This window comes from Zootoca vivipara, chromosome 4 (assembly GCF_965207765.1).
Source record: "Zootoca vivipara chromosome 4, rZooViv2.hap1.1, whole genome shotgun sequence".
Classification (NCBI taxonomy): Eukaryota; Metazoa; Chordata; class Lepidosauria; order Squamata; family Lacertidae; genus Zootoca; species Zootoca vivipara.
The window spans coordinates 37,680,979-37,700,588 of NC_142587.1; the positions used below are offsets into that span (position 1 = coordinate 37,680,979).

Here is a 19,610-nt window from a genome sequence, read left to right on the forward strand (position 1 = left end):
TTCTCACCTCTCCCACCGAAGCAGCCTGCTGGAGTAGCTGCTACTAAAATTACAGTAATTATTTATACATATACAGACATAAATATACATTAGCACATGCAGGTTATATGCAAATACCTGTGCCCTCCCTTTTCTAGTGATGAATTTCCACTTTTTTGGCAATGTGCAATGAATGAGCTTAGTAATAAAAGACATACAAATACTGGCACCTCTTTTTGTTGTTGTTAAAAAGTGTGGCACTTACTATAACAACTTCATGATTGAAAAAAGGTACTGAGTACAGTACAGGTAAAGAGTAAAAACTGCTCATGGTCACCAGTTGGTCTGAATGTGTATTGTATATGTAATGCCTAATACTTCACTAGGCCACTGCTAAAGCATCAGATTAATTGAAATTCAGATTGGGGTGGATTTTTTTGGGGGGGGGGGGATATTGGAAGCCATCATTAACTTTGCTGTTGGTCATACCCAGCCATACCCTGTAGGAAGAAAATCTGATAAAAGTGAAAAGACTTCAGTTGTTCAGAGAGATAGCTGTAAACTCTCAGAAAGTAGGATTTATGGCAAGCAGCCATTGTGATGCTTGGGTGGTATATTAGATTCTGATATGGAAAAGTGTTCAGGTCCAAATGTTAGCCTCTTTATTCCTCCTGCGCTCTCACTATAATTTCCAGGGGAAATGAAGCCACTCCAGAAAGAATTTGGATCTACAGTAACCTGAAGCAAATCTGGCAATGATTGAAAACAAAATCAAATCAGCAACGTTACGTTGAAATGAACATTTTCTGGAGAACATTTATTAAATTCCATAGTAAATAGGAAAGAAAAGAAGTAGGGGAAAGACAATGGTATATTACAAAGAACAAATCATATATAACAAAATTACAAGTTTTCTTGGGGTGAGTTTCTGTTGGTTTGATTTGCTAAAGTACAAAGTATTGAGCACATTTGGTTTTGTTTAAAAAATAAATAAATAAATAAAAACTTACCCAGATTCTAAATACATGTGGACATTTTTCAGACCAAGGAATTAGACAAACTCTGTTTTTGGTCTTCTTAAAACCTTTTCTTATTATCACTGTTTTCCAAAATATATATATATACTGAAGAATATACTAGTTGGGCTATCTTTCTTCTGCTTTTTCACTTCCTATTTCTCTTCTCCTCCTACAGCTACTTGTGAACATGGGTGCAAATATGGTGAATGTATGATGCCAAACAAATGTAAATGTTTTCCTGGATTCACAGGCAAAACCTGCAGCCAAGGTATGTACAATTTATCATTTTTCTTGTAAGCGGTATGCTTCAGCTGTTGCATCCTTTATTCTCCAGCAGCAGCATGCACAGTCTTCCGGAGATGCGCACCCCTGCATTTCAGGGAGACCCTTTGAAAGGTCAAATGGTTATTTCTGTTATATTTAGATCAGAGACCTCCTATCCTTTAATTTGAGTATGAAGTTGCAGTGATTTGGGTTCCTGAGACTACAATAGGCACATTGTGTTCTTATAAGAACATCTGGCGCCTCTTTCTAAGTGTAAGAAATACAACTTATAGGCTAAGGAATCTTGGAATCAACTCTACATAACGCCACTTCTGGCATTTCACTATTGAGCTATGCATTCTCCGTGGGTAGGAGAAGCTGTGCTCTGGCTTGCAAGGCCACATGAATAAGGCACCAGAGGCTGATGTCATTAAAGCTGGACCGGAATGGAAGGCCTGCTCAGGAGGAGAACTATGGCTTTACAGGAGCTGCGTGACTGCAATGTCCCGTTAAGGGTGTATGCTAGATTTTTCCTGATGGAATTTACATGTTTTACTATCGGGCAGTAGGCAAAGAAGTGACAGCACAGGCAGAAGAGCCAAACCTCCCCATGTCTTTTTTCCCTGTGCTTAAAAGCAGCTGCTGGAGGAAGTGTGACTTTTGGATCAGTACAGCAGCTGTGGAAAAATGGTCGTCCTCTGCGCCTGCCTTTTGTACTTGCCCTTTGCACTGTTTCCCTGAATTAAAATCACCCCTTCACTGAAGCTGGTATTCAAAGTGAAGTAGGGGGAGACGTTTATAATATGTATATATCTGTGTGTATCCCCTGCTCTGTGCGCCAGTTAAAGTGAGGGAAATGACACACAAATGGCCAGTTGCCCCCAGTGCCATGGCTCCAATCTTATTCATCTCCTTTTCATCAAAGAAAAGGATGTCAAGAGGTCTGTTCATAGGTCTTCAAAGTATCATAAAGTTTGGCTTCTAAGTTTCATTTATTTTGATGAGAGAAATATGAGCATGTGATTAACCTTGGCTAGACTGAGGGCTTATCCATACTTACCTTTTCTCCTGTGCCTTCTAGGCAGATGGCCTTGCATTCGCGGTCCATGCCTGAGCCCTCCCCCCCCCTTTTTTTGCCTTGCCGCTTTCCCTAGGAAATCTCAATCTTTACTGCTGAATTGGAGCAAACAGCAATTTAGGACCTATACCTAGAAATGTGGAGCGAACATGAATGAGCTCAGTGTCTGCTATATGTGCCTCCCATTACCTGCAATGGATTTTTGCACTAGGCAATGCATGTTTGTGTACACTGCAATTTAAACTGCATTCAGGGCATCCCATGGGTGCATGTTTTTGCTTTGTCCTCATCTTTGTCCGCAGCTTAACATTTCCACTCAGTTAATTCAGATGTTTCTAATCCGTGGATAAGCAGGGGGTGGTGGTGGTTCTAATGTCAAATCTCAGGTTACCTGAGTGTGGGTACACAGAAGTGAATTGTGTGGGTGTGACTTTTCAACATACGTGGTGATGTTTTGCTGGGTGCTAACCCTAACCCTTTGTTTCCACTTGCTCATCGCTTGAGCTCTACCTATCCATTTTGTCTCCATCAGCACAAAGGAAAGGGTGCCACATGCCTATTACTGTTGGTTGCTGCTGAAGGTTCCTTGGCAGTGGGAAGGGGGAAAAAGCTAAAACAGCTGTTTTCTGTTGAACTGCTCTTCTGCAAAACAGCTGTATTAAAAATAAAATTGGCTCATGCAGGTACAGCAGATGGGGAAAGGGAACAAAAATACTGTCTGCAAATCCCTTTCTCCCAAATTGCTCTCCCTGTCCTGCCTTGCCTGTTTGTATTTGCATGTGAAATGTGCGGCTCATGTTCTTCTTCTGAGCCACACCACAGCAAGGCTATGGAAAATCGGGTCCTTCCTAACAAGAGGGCACATGTTGTGGTGTGACCTGGCAACCAAACCCTGTGTTGTGGGTGGGAATGTTTGGATGGTCACAACACCCTATTGCAGGTCCCTCGATGTTGGGTGCAATTAGACCAATGGGATGCCAGCTAAAGTCCACTGAGGGACCTCTATTTAAGTCCATGCATGTGTCCCTGAGCCCACAGCAAAAAGGGGGGAAACTGCCTTTTGCGCTACATTCCTCCCTGGCTGGCATTGTTTCAAATGTCGTGGTGGCTCCATGAATGCCATCTACCCCAGCCCTTCATCTTTCTGCTTTGCGAAGATTTATTTTCAGGTTATGAAAATTTGCTCAGGAGTGAACCTAGACCTCCAAATTTGCCAGATGGTTAAAACAAAGTATTTAAAACTGGCAAGCTGGCATTTCTTCATGCCAGTTTGTCGTTACAGATTTAAAAAGCATTTTTTTTAAAAAAAAATCTCTCTGTTAAAAAAAAAGCATAAAAGGAAAACAAATAAAAGCATACCCGCATTTGTAATCTCTGAAAATGAAAATTGAATCCTGACAATGTGTCCATCAGATTGAATTAAAGACTGCTTTTCTACATAAAAGGAAACCACGAGGAAATATAACTGACTGGTTAAGATCAATAGCAGACGATAAGCATTTTCATTGTTCTAGTAGCCAGGCAGTATGCCTGCTTATTCAGGAAGTATATGAACTTCAAAACAGAAAAGTTGATTTAGATCACTGATATAAAATTGATGCTTCAAGCTTGGCTTTAATCATTGATTTACAATGCCTTAATAAATCATCCAGCCGCAGCCAGGTAAATGAACTAACTTGTTTGCTTGTAGAAGAAGTTTACATTTCTTGTTTTCAGTTACAGATATTTGCCATACCTAACTGAGAACCTCTGAGCTGTGGAAACAAGTCTACGTGGCCATTTAGCATATAAACAACAGTGTAGCAGCTGTTTTCTTTCCTCCCTTCCTAGGACAATCTATCTCCTGGTGTAAGACTCTTCCCTATATTCCGTCAGGTGCGGTGGGAACTTCCTGCTAGTGCTTCTAGCGCACAGCCTAGCTGCAGATGGTCAGCTGAATTCTTTCTTTCAAGAATCTGGCTCGCTCGAATCCTGGAGACATTTTCTCCCTATGAGAATTTAAGCCGTGAAATAGCAACTGCAGTATGCTGTTTTGTTTTCTTCCAAAGATCTGCAAACTCATTCCCCACCCCCCCACCCCAATGATTTCTGCAGATATCAATGAATGCGGATTGAAGCCACATCCTTGCGAGCACAGGTGTATGAACACGCATGGCAGCTACAAGTGCTATTGTCTCAATGGGTACATGCTCATGCCCGACGGCACCTGCGCAAGTAAGTGACGGATATTAAACAAGATGCAGCACGTGAGATGGGAGTCGAGTCCATACTGTAACTAATCATGAAATAACCTGTGCCTCATAGTATGAAGCAGCTGGTTAATTTATACTGTTACGAGGTGGTGGTGGGGAGTAGACCGTATGCCAAGACCCTTCTAACCCTTGGATCCAGCAAGCGTTAAAGTATAAGCCAGGCTAGCTCCCTGGTGATGTAATAGGACATTAAGGGAACAAAGGAAGTGGCTCGGGGCCAGAGGACAAATGGGTGGGTTCTCTACTGGCAGAACCTCTTGGGGTGTTCATGCTGTGGACCCCTCAGTCATAGGTTCAGATTGTATATATGTGTAAATAAACCATACATCATAAAGACACCATGGTCGGCACTGTGCCTCATTCAGAAGGAAACACAAACCCTGGGTAAGGTCCTGGAACCCAGGGGGATTGGGGTGGTGTGCAACAATATCATAGGAATCTTTCAGTGCTCCAGTGCAATTAGCATTAAAGGATATGCTGAGCACGGTTTACACTTAAAACTATATAGAGACATAGATCTCGTTTAGTTTGGGGAGCATTTTAAACTTCAGCAAATTAGTGTTTTTTGTTGTTGTTGCACCCCTTAGGAGCCAGTAGTGGGGCGTTTCTTTTTTTAGCTCTGCCCTCTTTTTTTAAAACTGCATATAGATAAATCAGAAGGAACCACATCTGAAAGCGGAATAGAGCTTTTAAAAGAGGACTTGGATTTATGAACACATTTCCAAAGCTTTCTGTTGCAGAGATTTTCATTTCACACTTACAAATCCCCTTGAGAAATGAAGCTTTCCCGGCAGGGTGGTGCTAATTTAGAAAGTTTCTAACCAGATTATTTTCTCTGAATGCAATGTTGAAACTGCCCAAAGAGATAAATAAATGAAAATGTACAATTTACTAGTTTGGAAGTATTAGCAGTAAAAAGGAGAACGTTTTTAGTAGTTTTGTTGCCCTTTTATAAGGGCTAACTCTCTTCCTTGCAGCTGACAGATTGAAAAGCAAAATATAAATACCCAGAAGCAATGTTTCCTTATGAGTTGTCAGGTGTGGTTTCCGAGCTACAGAACAGTTTAGAGTAGAAGTGGGGGAAAGCAGATAGCTAAGTTGCCACGGAAGCCATGCAGATGATACCCTGATAAACCTATTTAATCACTATAATACAGTGATTAATTTACAAATTTAATCCGTTCTGAAGGCACCTTCGTAAATCGAAAAATTCGTAAGTCGAAAAACGCCATTGGAAACATGATTTCCCATAGGAATGCATTGAAAACGGAAAAACTCATAAGTCGAAGCAACCCTATCTAAAAATTCGTAAGTCTAAAAATCCCTATCTAAAACCGCCACGTTTCCCCCCCCGGATGTCGAGATATTCGTAAGCGCACGGCCATTACCCCCATTCGTGAGTCGAAAAATTTGGTTGTCGAGTCGTTCATAAGTCGAGGTACCACTGTATAAGAAGGGAAGATACACATATGTAACTGGTGCCTTTTAGGGCAATCATACCCACCCCTCCTATTGGGGGCTGGTGCATACGTTGGGATGATGTGAAGGTTTGTCTCTGGGAATGGAGAGGAGCTCTTGGGGTGGGGTGGGGGTGGCTTTTCCAGCTTCAGGCAAGTGGTGCGATGCTGCTGCTGATGGTTCTTCCCCTCGCAGTAGCCATCAGAAAGACCCAAAATGGGACACTTCCAGGCAAACTGCTGGAGGTTTTGGTTCAGCTGGATCCAAGACCCGGGGGTACCCCAAGGGCTACAACCCCTCACATAGAGCTGGTATATCTAATAACAACAACAGTAACAACCCACCTTCTTCCCCACCTGCCCCCCATCTTCTGTCCTGGCTGGTGCAAGCTGGGAGGACTTTGAATGCAATGGTGGATCTACTGGTCTCCAGCCTTATTAGGATTGCGCTGTTATTTGTTGGCTTATTTATTTATTTATCTAGTGCATTTCCATAGTGTCTGTCAAAACTCCCAGGGTAGGATACATATGAAAACATTTAAACCAATATACATATAAAATGTTAAGTTAAAACGCAGAAATAATCGAAGCAGCTGTTATATAGATCAAACCATAGGTTTTTTTTTTTAAGAAAACAACAATGATGCTGGAATGCTTGGGTAAAATTTAAACAAGATCAGCATTAGGCAAGCTTACCAAGGAAAGGCCTTTTTATATTACAGGTGCCACAACTGAAAAGGCCCTCTCACCAGTCACCACCTGCCTAAGCTCAGGTGCCTAACCTGGGGCATATGATGAAGAACTTAAGGTCCATGGAGTCTCATGTACTGGTAGACATGGTCCTTCAGGCATGCAGGTCCCAACCTATTTAGAGCTCCACAGATAGCTGGTATTATGTTGAACTGTGCCCTGTGACATGGAACAGCAACCCATATAGCCGTTTTTAAAACAGGCTGTATGGTTTTGCCACAGCGGTTCCCACTGCCAAAGAGACAAACCACTTTTAACATCAGAGGCTTGTGTCTATTTGGCAGTGGGAATAGCAGTAGCCAAATAGCTAACGTATGTGCTCATGTTCCTTCCCCCCCCCAATGCCGGTGCATTAATGCTCTTAGGGAAGAGATTTTAAGATCAATATCATCTGTTAATAAAACAACCCCTCTTATGCAGTTTTACCTATGGCTTTGTCAAGTAACATGTTTTTCAAGATTCTAGGAGCTGCGCCATGGTGAATTGTCAATATGGCTGTGAAGAAGTGAAAGATGATGTGCGATGCTTGTGTCCATCGAGCGGACTTCAGTTAGCACCAAATGGAAAAACATGCATAGGTACACCAGCATCCTTTTATGCTCTTGCTGTCATTAGCACAGCAGTTCCAAGAATCCGCCCTGTGCTTGCTGAACACCATAGAATGCCTATGCTTTTAGAGCAAGAGTGAGTAAACTTTTTGGCTTGGTGGGCCAGGTCCTTATTTGTCCCCACTCCTGCAGGTGAGCTTTGAGGCAGCGTCATCTGACTTTCACACAAACAAATTGTGATGAATAAACAGGTGGTCTGGAACTGCCTGCACAAATTGGTGGGTTTTTGAAAGTCCCTAAAAAGAAGTTTTTCTTCATGTTTTTAAACATCTAATATATCCACTCTCCATCTGTAGCTATGTGAGAAGCCCTGGGAGAAATGGTTTGGAAGTTTTATTCTTTTGGAAAGGGGATACTTCCTCATCCCAATGGGCTCTAGGGATCTTTTAGAACCTAGGTGAATCTTGACAAGCACAGTAAATGAACTCTTAGCTGTGATTACAGTCACTCATAACCTTTCAAGCAGCCTATTCATTAAACACACCAAACTGGAAGCATAGCTCTGCAAAAGCATGCTACTTTTGTCATACAGCAAGCTGTTCATGGATTTTATGGCATGAGAGTATTTTTAGGAACTATAGAATGAACCCTTATGGATTCCTGGCTCAGCTGTTAAACGATAAACATGCCACAGAAGGAAACATTGCTCCTCTTCTCCCAGAATTGTCTATATAAATGGGATTATTACTGCCCCTGCCATCCTCCCATCGTTTAATTAATGTTTATTTGAGGCTTAAAATCAGGAAACACAGTTGAAATCTAACAGCTAAGTTCCTCATGCACTCATGTTAGTTGTTTATGTTTACATTTTCTTTATTTATAAAATACTTCACTATACTTGGAGCAAGAAAAATAATCCTGTCTGGTTGGGAGTCGATGATTCCAAATTAAGCACTGCACTTTAAAAATAATTATAGACATCTGAGTTTGTAACTTTCTGTTGTATATTGCAATCATTTATCCATAATTCATGTATTTATAGAAGGCGGGAATTCTAGCCAGGAGTCCATGTGAACAGTGTGTAAATTGTTTTGTACTTTTTTGTGCCCATTCAAGCACTGATATAAACTGTTTCTGTCTTCTCCTTGAGACGAGGAGAAGAGGGTAGTTCTTCCGAGCCTGGAAAGGAAGAGGGATGAGAGTAAAATAGAAGCAGGGAAGGACTTGGCAAGGTCCCAAACACTTCTGTTCTGAGAAACTTGAATGAAGCATAGGATAATAATTTAATACATAACCTAAATTTACTAGGGACTAGAAAGCTTTGAACATTTGCTACATAAATCAGTGAGATCAGTGAATTTTGCTGAGAGTTCAATTCCTGTAATTTTAATAAAATAGGCATGCACCTGTTGGGTATTTATTTATTATATGTATATCCCACCTATTTTCTTTGATGGAACTCAAGGAAGCATACATTGGGGTTCCCAGGTATGGGCCGAACTTGCTTAGCTTCAACAAAGTTGCTGTGCTATTTCGTGCCTTCATATCATAGCCTGGGTATCAGAACAGTGGACATATACCATATTTTTCTTGGTATGTGATGTTGTGTCAGCTCTGAGTCTCAACTACTAATTGACTTTCCAGAAATCAATCCTAACCAACTGGCCTGGTAATACCTAACATTATTTACACAGCCTAAGAACGAGGTTCAGATATCTTAGGCAATAATGTAGAATTGTTGCTGACTTCCATCTAAGACAGAATTTGGAACAAAAATTGGGTCTTGGGGACAGGTGAGAATTTGTTGCCTTGACCTTATCAGATTTCATTTTAATATCTTAGATATTAATGAGTGCTCCAGTGGGAAAGCTGTTTGTTCTTTCAACCGCAGATGTGTCAACACATTTGGAAGTTATTATTGCAAGTGTCAAATTGGATACGAACTGAAATATGTGAGTGGCCGATATGACTGTGTAGGTAAGAATTAGATTCTAGTTTTCCGTGTGTGTGTGTGTGTGTGTGTGCACATGCACATATATGCACATATTTTCCTTTGCTCATAAACTTGGCTGATTTTTGTGTATTTTTGAACTGTAGTATAAATTTTGCTTATTGAAGCTAAGCAAATGCCCTGGAAATTACTTTTGGGACTTTATTGAGTCTCTACTGCCTAGTGGCAAATGAATTAAAATAAACACCTCTCTTTATATATTCTCTTTCTAGACTGATAAGTGGAACCTATAACACAATATTACAGTGTATCCTCCCCCTGAAAGCAGCACTCTCCTTCAGAGTCCCCGCCACTCTTTCCCACCAAGCAGAACTTGCATTCCCCGATTCCTGCATCCAATATTCCAGTTTTATGTTTTCAGCTATCATCCCACATTGAGAGGCTACTCAGTAAAGTGCATCCTCGTGGCACTTTGGGGTGTGTTGGCTTCTTAGGTTTGATTTTTTAAAATTGTACGTCTGCAAGCATTGGGAATTCCTCCAACCTGTTATCTCTTCCTTGTTTCTCATTGGCCCTGTTTTGGCTACAAGCTTGGTGGTGCTCACCACCTGAAGGAATGATGGAGCATTCCTTTGTAGCTTAGAATGTCAAAGGAGAGAATAACATCAGTGAACTATCAAGTCTAGGGAATCTTAATGTTTGTTTGCCCCATGGATGTGAGCTTAATTTCTAATGAAAAATAGTTTCCAAGTCTGTTTTGATGCCATGTGGATGACTGCATACAATACATAACATCTGTACATGCATTTGTCCTGACAGACAACACTTTATGCTTTGTATTTTTTTTAAATAAAAAAAATCAACAAAGTTTGTAAAAAGAATTCTTAAAAAGTTTGTTTAGGAATTATCTGCCCCCTGCCTACTAGTTTTTGACCAAATGCTTATCCCCGTTAATGGTCTGGCTCCAGTCCCCAGAGTGATGTAAACCAGAGAAAGACAATGAACGGGCAGTTTGTTCAAATATAATTTTTGAATTAATACTCATTTATTGTTAAGATCCCCTCCTTCTTTATATTCATTGACAAATGTAGTCTTTAACCATAGCACTTACAAAGAGGTTGCCAACATTTTCATCTGATACAGTTCCTGTGCTTGCATGACAGGCAGGAATTAAACAGGTGCAGCTTTTCTCAGCATGAAAATAATGTTTAATTTGTTTTAAATCTCTGACTTCTCTCTGTCTTCAATTATTTGTTTTCCCCTGCCCGCCCGCCCCCAATTCCTCTAGATATAAATGAATGTACTACAACTATACCTAAGTGTAACTTCCACGCAGAGTGCCACAATACTCAGGGATCCTTCAAGTGCAAATGTAAACCAGGCTACAGGGGCAATGGATATGAATGCTCTGGTAAGTGCATTCTAACACCTTTCTCAAATGATGGGAAGTTGGGACATTTTCAGAATGTACTATGTCTTTTTGTTTCCTATAAGATCCTGTGAGCAGCTGACTGCTATCAGGAATCTAGTCGAGGAGCATCATTAAATTTCACTAGGGAAGAAGGTGTGAGTGAAGAGCTACATAATGCACTAGGGGGGGGGGATCCACAGGAATCTGCTGTGGATCCTGCTACCCGATGTAGTTGCCTTACCTCGCCTTAGGGTGAGCTGGCACTGATCTTAGTAAATACTTTAGGGCGATCCTAATTCCCATCTGTGGGTGGAAGGCCTGAGCACTGTAACACCTGAAGTTCTGCCACTCACACTGGCCAGGGCGAAAGGTGATGGGGTAGTTTTATCCCATGTTGCTGTGCCATCTCCAGTCTGGTGCAGCTTAGAGACCCATATCGGGCCCATATTTATCGCATAACAAATGTTTTCAGAGAATTTCTTCAACGTCATAAATGGTGCTTTTGGTTTCATCGAACACTGTATACTAAACACCGATTTAACGATGCACACTGTGGGAATTTAATCTCACCTAAAGGGGGGATTTACAATTACAGTGTGAATATTAGCTCTTTCCATCTCATTTGACGTACCTTTCCATAGTTCAGTCTAGACATGGCTTGCGTGATTGCCTGAGGAGCAAACATTTTTACCGTGTCAAACTGATTTACCTTGCTAGAACCCAAGGTGAAAAAAAAGCTGATTTGGTGGGGGTGGGGTGAGGACTGTGAACATAGTGAACATTGGTTTCCGCCTATGAACTGTGGCATCTTCAATGTTGTCTGGGTCTGGCTGAGGAATCTGACATGAGTGGACTTGCAGGGATTGGATGTGCTAGATCCAGTCCCCCAAACTGAGCACCATGTCATGCCCCCTTGATTTCCCAAATCCAGAACAACTTTGCAGCGCAGTAAGAATATTTCATTACTTATAGAAAGACTTCAAAGTAAGAACTGCAAGCAGATGTTCTGGTTTGCTGGGCATTCATTCTGTCTTGAAAACCTCTGCAGATGCTTTATTAAAACGCTAGGGGTTTGCCTTACTTATTGCTGAGGGGAAATTTGTAGGGAATTAGGGGTTTCCAGTCAATTTTTCCTTCCTGTACCCTGAATAAAGATTTCAGTGAACCATGTCGGCTAAATTTCACAGTGTAACATCTTTTACAACACCATTCTCTAGTAAGCGGCCGGTTAACAAAACTCTGAGATGGAGGCATCTCAGCAAAACTAACCAGGAAACACTGTTCATAGGAAAGATGGAAACTGCAATGCTATTTCTAACTTTGCAGTTTCTAACTTGTTAAAAGACTGAAACTAAAGCCTCATAAGACTGAATGCTGTTACAGTATGTGCCAGTGAAACAGAACAGCCTTCTTTTGTTTCTGTCCTAGTTTATTGGGAAGAAATTATCTAAACAAGTATGTTAGACAAATATTCTCAGTGTTATCTCTGTACAGTAGTACATATGGAGTACAGTATGATATAGGTTTGAAGCAGGTTATCTCCCCATACTGCTGCTACCCAAATGAGCCTATGTGAAATATCACATTTTCTATTTTATTCCCATGAATTAGAATTATGGTGAAATCATATTTTCCCCTGAACAGATGGGTCACAGACATTAATCATGAGCGGAAAGGACATGTCTTGCTGTGCAGAAACTATCCAGCTTCTTCTCTAAACACACGAAGTTAAAAATATGACATAAGGTCAAATCTGTCAGCCGCTGGAATAACTATATATTTGTCTTTTCAGCTTCATTTAATGGTCTTGCCCTGTTTTGTCAACATTGATGTTTAAGTCACAAAGCATTGCTTTTCTCACTAGCTTGGATGTCATTCTAGTACAAAGAACGTCATTGCAAGATCTTGGGGATTCAGGCCAGTGTGAATGTTATCCAGAGATTCCAGAGCCATATAGACTCAGAGCTGATTCTCATCTTAACCTCTTAATGAATCAAATCTGTACTGGTGGAATGCCTTCTGGGTGCTATTACAGGCAAAGGTAGCTAATAGGGATGGTTGAGAAATTCACTGCTTGTAAATTCTGGTATGAGCTGGCCTGATTTGCAAACTAATGTGCAGATTGGAACATTGCTTTCCAATAGGTTTCATGCTTCTCTGAATGCTGCAACAGTTCTTATCTCAAATAACATAAAAATGTATTTAGAAATGCATGTTTTGATTTATTTATTTTTTAATGCTAGTTTTCCTGCAGATTTTTTAACTGCATGGGTTACAGTGGAAACAGGACAGAATGGCCATAATGAATGGACATGTGCAAAAATGATATGGACCATAAATAAGACTGATCCATACACCCATAGTAGCTAAGGATTGTTCCCAAAGCTTACTTTGTCCTCTGGGAGACATAATTGGAAGCAGCTATCCATATGTAGCTATTCCCATTTATCCACATGGACAGTGGTCCTTGCTTTCTATTGACAATTGGCAGGCTCCTGATAGGGAAGAGCAACTTCTGGGAATACTCCGCAGAATTTGTTATTTTCCTTTGTGGCTGATTTGAGCTCTATGGTGCTTGACACCTGGCTGACTACAATACATGCTGATGAATTGTGTTTGACTTGTTGCTGACAAGTTATTCCGACCCAGTGGTCAGACACAAAACTAAGAAATAGTCACGTACCTTTTTCATGGGATTGACAAAGAGAACATTCTTCTACTCTGTATACTTTTGGCTCTACATAGAGGCATCTTTACAGATAATAGACATTGCTTTGAATTTATTGTACTTCAAATACATTTCCAACATTGCCAACTGGTGTTTCATCAAAACATTGCCAACTGGTGTTTCATTATGTTGAGAAGCACTAAAACCTAAGACCCTTAAAGTGTAAGCTAAGTCAAGCATATTTTGTGTTTTCTTGGTTCTCTACCCCCATCCCCTGCCCAGTTATTCATGAAAACTATGTGAAAGACATTCCCAGAATCTCAGGAGTTGCCAAAGAGAAACTCAAGAAGCTGCTTGTGCACAAAAACAGTGTGAAGAAGCATGGAGACATAAAAAATGTGATCCCAGAACCACCTGTGACCCCAGCTTCTAAAGTTCATGTAAGACCGTTAGACTACGAAGACGGTGTGCACACAGAACAGGGGGAAAGTACTCAAGACGTCAGAAGAGAAGGGGAAATAGAAGAGGAAGAGGAAGTTGAGAAAGGAGGAGAAAGGGAAGACCTTGAAAACCAAACTGGTCATGAGAAGAAACTTCGAGGAGATGTATTTTGTAAGTTTCATCTTTAATTCCCCGCTCCCCCCCTCCCAGTTTCTAAGATGATGATGAATTTGGAGAAGCATTTAATACATTATATGGTGGGATGGGTTTTTTCTTTTATCAATAAAACCCAATTTCTACACCATTTAATGCCACCATTTAATAGCACGTACACTGTTTAACCCCTTAACTTACCAAGAACCCTGATAACTGTGGGATATAGGAGTGACACAAAGCCATTCCGATATAGGGTGGGATTCAACTGAGCTGTTGTGTGCTGACACAGAATTCCACTCACACAATGAGACTCCCCACCTCTCCTGCCCTCATATACCTCTCTGTGCCCCCTAAATCTGCTCTGGAGGATTGGAGGGGGGGAAACCTAGAACAGGGTTAGGGGCATGGAGGGGAGGGGAGGAGGGAAAAGTCCCATTGTTGTGAGCAGATCTCATTCCCCCACACATACCCCACTTAGTGCTATGTTGAATTTCAGCCATAGCCACTATATTTGACAAATATATTCATGCTTATTTATTACAAGATTATATAGTGCACAAGTTCATGTGGTTACTGTGATATAGTGCTCTTTCTTGAAATTGGTATATGTTTTGTTACTTAAATCTGGCTTATTTTACACTACTAAACCAAAAAAATTCCTTCAGTAGCACCTTAAAGACCAACTAAGTTTTTATTTTGGTATGAGCTTTCGTGTGCATGCACACTTCTTCAGATACGCGTGCATGCACACTTCTTCAGCACACGAAAGCTCATACCAAAATAAAAACTTAGTTGGTCTTTAAGGTGCTACTGAAGGAATTTTTTTATTTTACTTCGATCCAGACCAACACGGCTACCTACCTGTAACCAGAACTACTAAACCAAGATAGCTTGGAGGAGCCTTATTAAAAGAATTTTGCCTGATTGCCCTTGCCCACTACAACTGAGGAATTTTGTTAAAGCCTCTGTTTCAACCTTTACGGACCTATTAAATGCAGGTATATATTTTTCTTGTCCTATTCAAGAGTCTTTCACTGCCTCTCCTGCAAGACACCAGCACCTAGCATTCCAGACTTCCTCTCACCTCTTCTTCCTCAGCACTGTAGACCAGAGGTTATACAGCCTCTGAAAATAGGATGAGGCATGCATGCAGTGTGCATCTAAGCCCTCAGTGCAAACATATAGATACCAGTCTGTCCTGCTACCCCCACCCATACATGCAGTAGATCAGGAAGAGAAACCAGGTTTGCAGGACCTGAATTGGCTATGCAAACTGCATGGTTGGCTTCCACGTGTAAACTTGGGGCTGTCCTTGAAAGAAAGATGTGTGTATCTTTTCTCAAAACACTTCCTTTGCTTCTAGTTTAGTTGGAAAGCACTAAATCAGTGGCCATGACAATCTGTCATGCAAACCCACCCTTATTTCACTTAAATCTTCAGGATTTCAAGCTGCCATTTTATTCATATGTGTGTGGGTTGTTTTTTTTAAGTGATCCTTGTAGAATCAACTGTTTCGTTTTTGTGATGCACAAACTGTTTTTCTGTCTATACTAATTATATTTCTTTTGCTTGAAAACATCCAAATGCCCACATCACTATAACAAAACACTATCTGGATAAATGAGATTGTTTGAATCACGGCCTTTAAAATCCTTTTAGTGTTGGTGCTTTAGAGCATAGTTAGCTTAAACAAATAAGGAAACAGTTTACAATACATGCCTTCAGTGTTTTCAAATATTTGTTGATTGACTTTGCATTTTGATTGGACCAGGATAAACTCAGGGGTACTTATGATCCTCGTTTATCAAAACTAGGCAGACAGTAAGATATTTAATGATTTCTCAGTGATTGCAATATGTTTCTTTGTTGACATATACCAAGCAAGGAAGAGGGATCAAGAACATTTATTTTTGGCTCGGTTCTCCTCCAACAGCATGTCATAGAGTGGCCTTTTGGATAATGCTATGGTTTGCATTAAATGCAAAAAGCTTCAGGTTCATATGCTACTGCTCCTCAACTTTGTCCTCCTCTGGTATGGCCATGAAGAGAAGATCAGAAGCTTTCTCTTCCACTTTTAAGCTAACTGACAGTCCCTTGCATTCAAATGTGGGAAGCCTGCTTAGTTTAAACTAGCTTTTCACAACCTGATGCTCTCTAGACCAGTGTTTCTTAAACTTGGGTCTCCAGCTATTTTTGGACTACAACTTCCATCATCCCGAACTAACAGGGCCAGTGGTCAGGGATGATGGGACTTGTAGTCCAAAAACAGCTGGAGACCCAAGTTTGGAAAACACTGCTCTAGATGTTTTAGAGTACAGTACAGCTCCTATTGGCCAGGCTATTCTGGCTGAAGCTGATGGGAGTTGTAATCCAAAAAATCTGGAAGACATCAGGTTGAAGAAGCCTTGTCTAAACTGGCATATGATCCTGGCTTGCTCAATAAAAATCAGCCAGAGCCCCCCAGACTCTGATTAGATTAGATGAGTCATGACTGCACCAAAAGATAAATGTGAAGGGTACTTGTGAATCCAAAGCTTGAGCACCTAATGTTAAGCCATAGTTTTGCAACATGGTTTTGCAACATAAGAAGGAGCTGCCTTCTGGAGAATTTTGGAAGTTTTAACTTTTGTTTTAGATTAACCACATCTTGTGGTTCATTTTAACTTTAGTTTGTAGAAAGATGCTGCAGCCCTGGTTTGAGAATCTGGCTTGTTTAGGGATGAAAAAACACACCAGGGGAGGGAATGGGAGGGGAAGCCAAGGCTTATTCTCATAATGCTAAACCATAGTTTAGTATCTGAAGAAGTGTGCATGCACACAGAAGCTCATACCTATGACAAACTTAGTTGGTATCTAAGGTGCTACTGGAAGCAATTTTTTTAAAAAAAATTTGTTTCGACTACGTCAGACCAACACGGCTACCTACCTATAGTTAGTACCATAGTTTAGTGTTATGCCTGAAAACAGGCATTGCTGTGTCCATAACGCTCATAGCAGCTGCCAGAAACATGTGGCAGGTACTTGAGAGGGTGCCGCACAACTCAAAGCTAAGAACTGAAACACGTTATGGTTGCTACAAGGAAGCTGCCTAAAATGATCTCAGAGCCAATCATCCCAGCCGAAAAGAAAGAAAGAAAGAAAGAAAGAAAGAAAGAAAGAAAGAAAGGTTTCCTCCCTCCCACCCAGTATTTTAAAGAAAATGGAGCTCTGCTATGAAAAGTGGAGACACATTCTAAGATTTCTTCCTTACATGACTCCAATTAACCTTTTGAACTAATGAATGCTCCTTGCAGAATTCTTACACTTATTGTAACTCCAATCTGTCGTCTGGGACAGCTTTCTTACCATAAAATGGCAGTGTTCAGTCCTATGTCTCTCTCTTAAAAAAAACAACTAATTCAGAGCATAGTAGGCTCCCATTATCACTAAATTATGGTATTTCCATAAGTAAAACTTGCACTAAAAACCAGCTTTGTACAGTTGTAGTGGATGCATGAGGTTTGATCAAATGCATTTTTTAATGGTGTGGGTGAGATCCCCGAGGGGGGGGGGATGTTCTGTAATGACTCACTGCTCTGGTTATTGTATGCTAAAATACTGCTTTATCGGTCCTATATCATATTCCATTGAAGTGTCTAATTTATATTTATTTACCTGCTGAAGTGCCAGAGAGTGTTACAAAGTAATTTGACCAAAGCTCTTCCAGATGGTGCCCTAAAGATTTATTCTGTGCTGTGTTTGTCATCCCAATCTCGTGGTTCCTCAGATGTTTTGCCAAAATGACCTCCTCTTTAGTTGATGCCAAGAACATACAGAAATCAGGCAGCAGGAAGCACTTGAATGGAACACAAATCACCATCAGTGGTGATTAATAACAAATACTGGGGTCACTGACACAGTTGATCTGAACATTACTGTTTCAGGAGTAATTTCTGGCTTCACCTTCAGATATGTCCTACATGCAAATCCTCCATTAGAACTGTTACTAGGCCTTGATACTCACAGGCCCCCAGGCTTAAGGCAGCAACTTTTGGTACAAGCAAGGGCTCAGATATGCTCACTGATATATTTTTTCTTTTGCCTTCAACAGTGCCCCCATGTCATATCTTTGAGTTTCAAACTGAGCATCAAAAACAGCTTGTGGTGAGATGTTGCAGAGAGGAGGAGCAAATGTTTGCTATTTAAGAATAATTAATCCAAACATGCCAAATTGTGCAGTTCTCTGGATTATATCCATAGTTTCTAAGGGACATTTTGGCTGAAATGCTGCATTAAAGGTCTTGAATCCCAGGAACATCAATAGGATTTAAGCAACCTAATTGATATGCTTTAGATGGAACACCAAACTGTGGTTTTGTGTTATGCATACAACAAACTTTGGGATCATACCTTCTCCATATTCACCTTGAGTGCTGCAGTTTCTTAATTTATTTTTAGATTCGAGACATGGTTTGCATTACATTTGAACCCAACAAGCTATGGCTTCCTAAAGCCATAGTTTGTCTGTAATCTAGAAGCACAAACTGTGGTTGGTGATCCTGGCTTGCAGGGAGTCTTAAGTTTTGATCAAACCATAGTTTGCCTGATTCAGATGAAAAAGCAAGCTATGGTTTGCTGAGAATCCAGAAATAAGAAAATTGATCTTAATGAGGAGGAGGAGAAAAAGAAGCATGTAACGCCCGCCCGCCCCCCCCCCCCCCGCTCAAACCTGCTCATGCAAAAAGAAGACAAAGCAAAACTATGGTTTGGCATTATGTCTGAATCAAGTCTACATTCAGGATTGCCGTTGTACCTACCGGTATATCCACAATCAAGATTCTTCTACAGTTGTTCAGAAACTACAGTTGGCCATGCCAGCAAATTGAGGTATAAAATATCGCCAACAAGCAATTTTTCCTTCACTTAAAAGCATTCTGTAATTCAGAAGTAATAATTAATTCTGACTGGTGGTGTTTCAGTTATCTCTCCCTCACCCCCACTGTCAGGGATGAGCCAGTGGTTTCCAGTTCCCCGGAGGGGGACCAGGAGGAGGGAGATGATGAGGGGAGAGCTGTTGGAGTAAGTCTAGAGGCGAGAGAGCCAGGAGGTTCACAGGAGCAGCAAAGGTTAAGCTCGAGCTCAGAATGGGGGTGGGGAGAGGTTTGCCCCAGCAATAGTGAGAAGTGCAGAAAAGAGGAGGGCTGAAAGGCGATCGTCATTTTTTGGGTTGTTGGAAGAGGCAGCGCAGGCCTCAGCAGAGATCTGAACTGAGTGACTCTGATGAGTGATTATTACGTGCTAATGACTTGTTGTAAATACTGCAAATAAAGGCAGAAAAATGTCAGAAAAGACTCGTGGTGATTGCTGTGACAGCTCCCATCCCCACCATGTGCAGTGAACTTAGTATCTCATACGGTAGTTAAGTCGCTTTCCATTTTAGTCATAGCTCTTTCCCTTACCTCATACAGATATATGAAATAAACACTTCTTTAGAGGCTTACACATTTGGTATACTTCCTTCTAATTCAAGTAACAGAAGTCTAGGTGATTTATACCATGGTCTTAGTAACATGACTCTTGCAATGGTACTAGACGAGAAGCTTTTGGCAATACATTATAGTCTCTATACAGTATTTCCTGGATCATCTTTCCTACGT

General features: G+C 40.9%; 1 protein-coding gene across 2 annotated transcripts in view; it reads left to right on the plus strand.

Annotated features, from left to right (window-relative positions):
- Positions 1–19,610, plus strand: part of EGFL6 (EGF like domain multiple 6) — a 40,725-nt gene that overhangs the window by 14,392 nt on the left and 6,723 nt on the right. For both annotated transcript variants that reach the window (XM_035115536.3, XM_088667729.1), the window contains 6 exons: positions 1,174–1,266; positions 4,435–4,554; positions 7,258–7,377; positions 9,190–9,324; positions 10,587–10,709; positions 13,660–13,989. In XM_035115536.3, the coding sequence (XP_034971427.1) occupies positions 1,174–1,266; positions 4,435–4,554; positions 7,258–7,377; positions 9,190–9,324; positions 10,587–10,709; positions 13,660–13,989 (921 nt within the window). The remainder of the gene's footprint in view (positions 1–1,173; positions 1,267–4,434; positions 4,555–7,257; positions 7,378–9,189; positions 9,325–10,586; positions 10,710–13,659; positions 13,990–19,610) is intronic.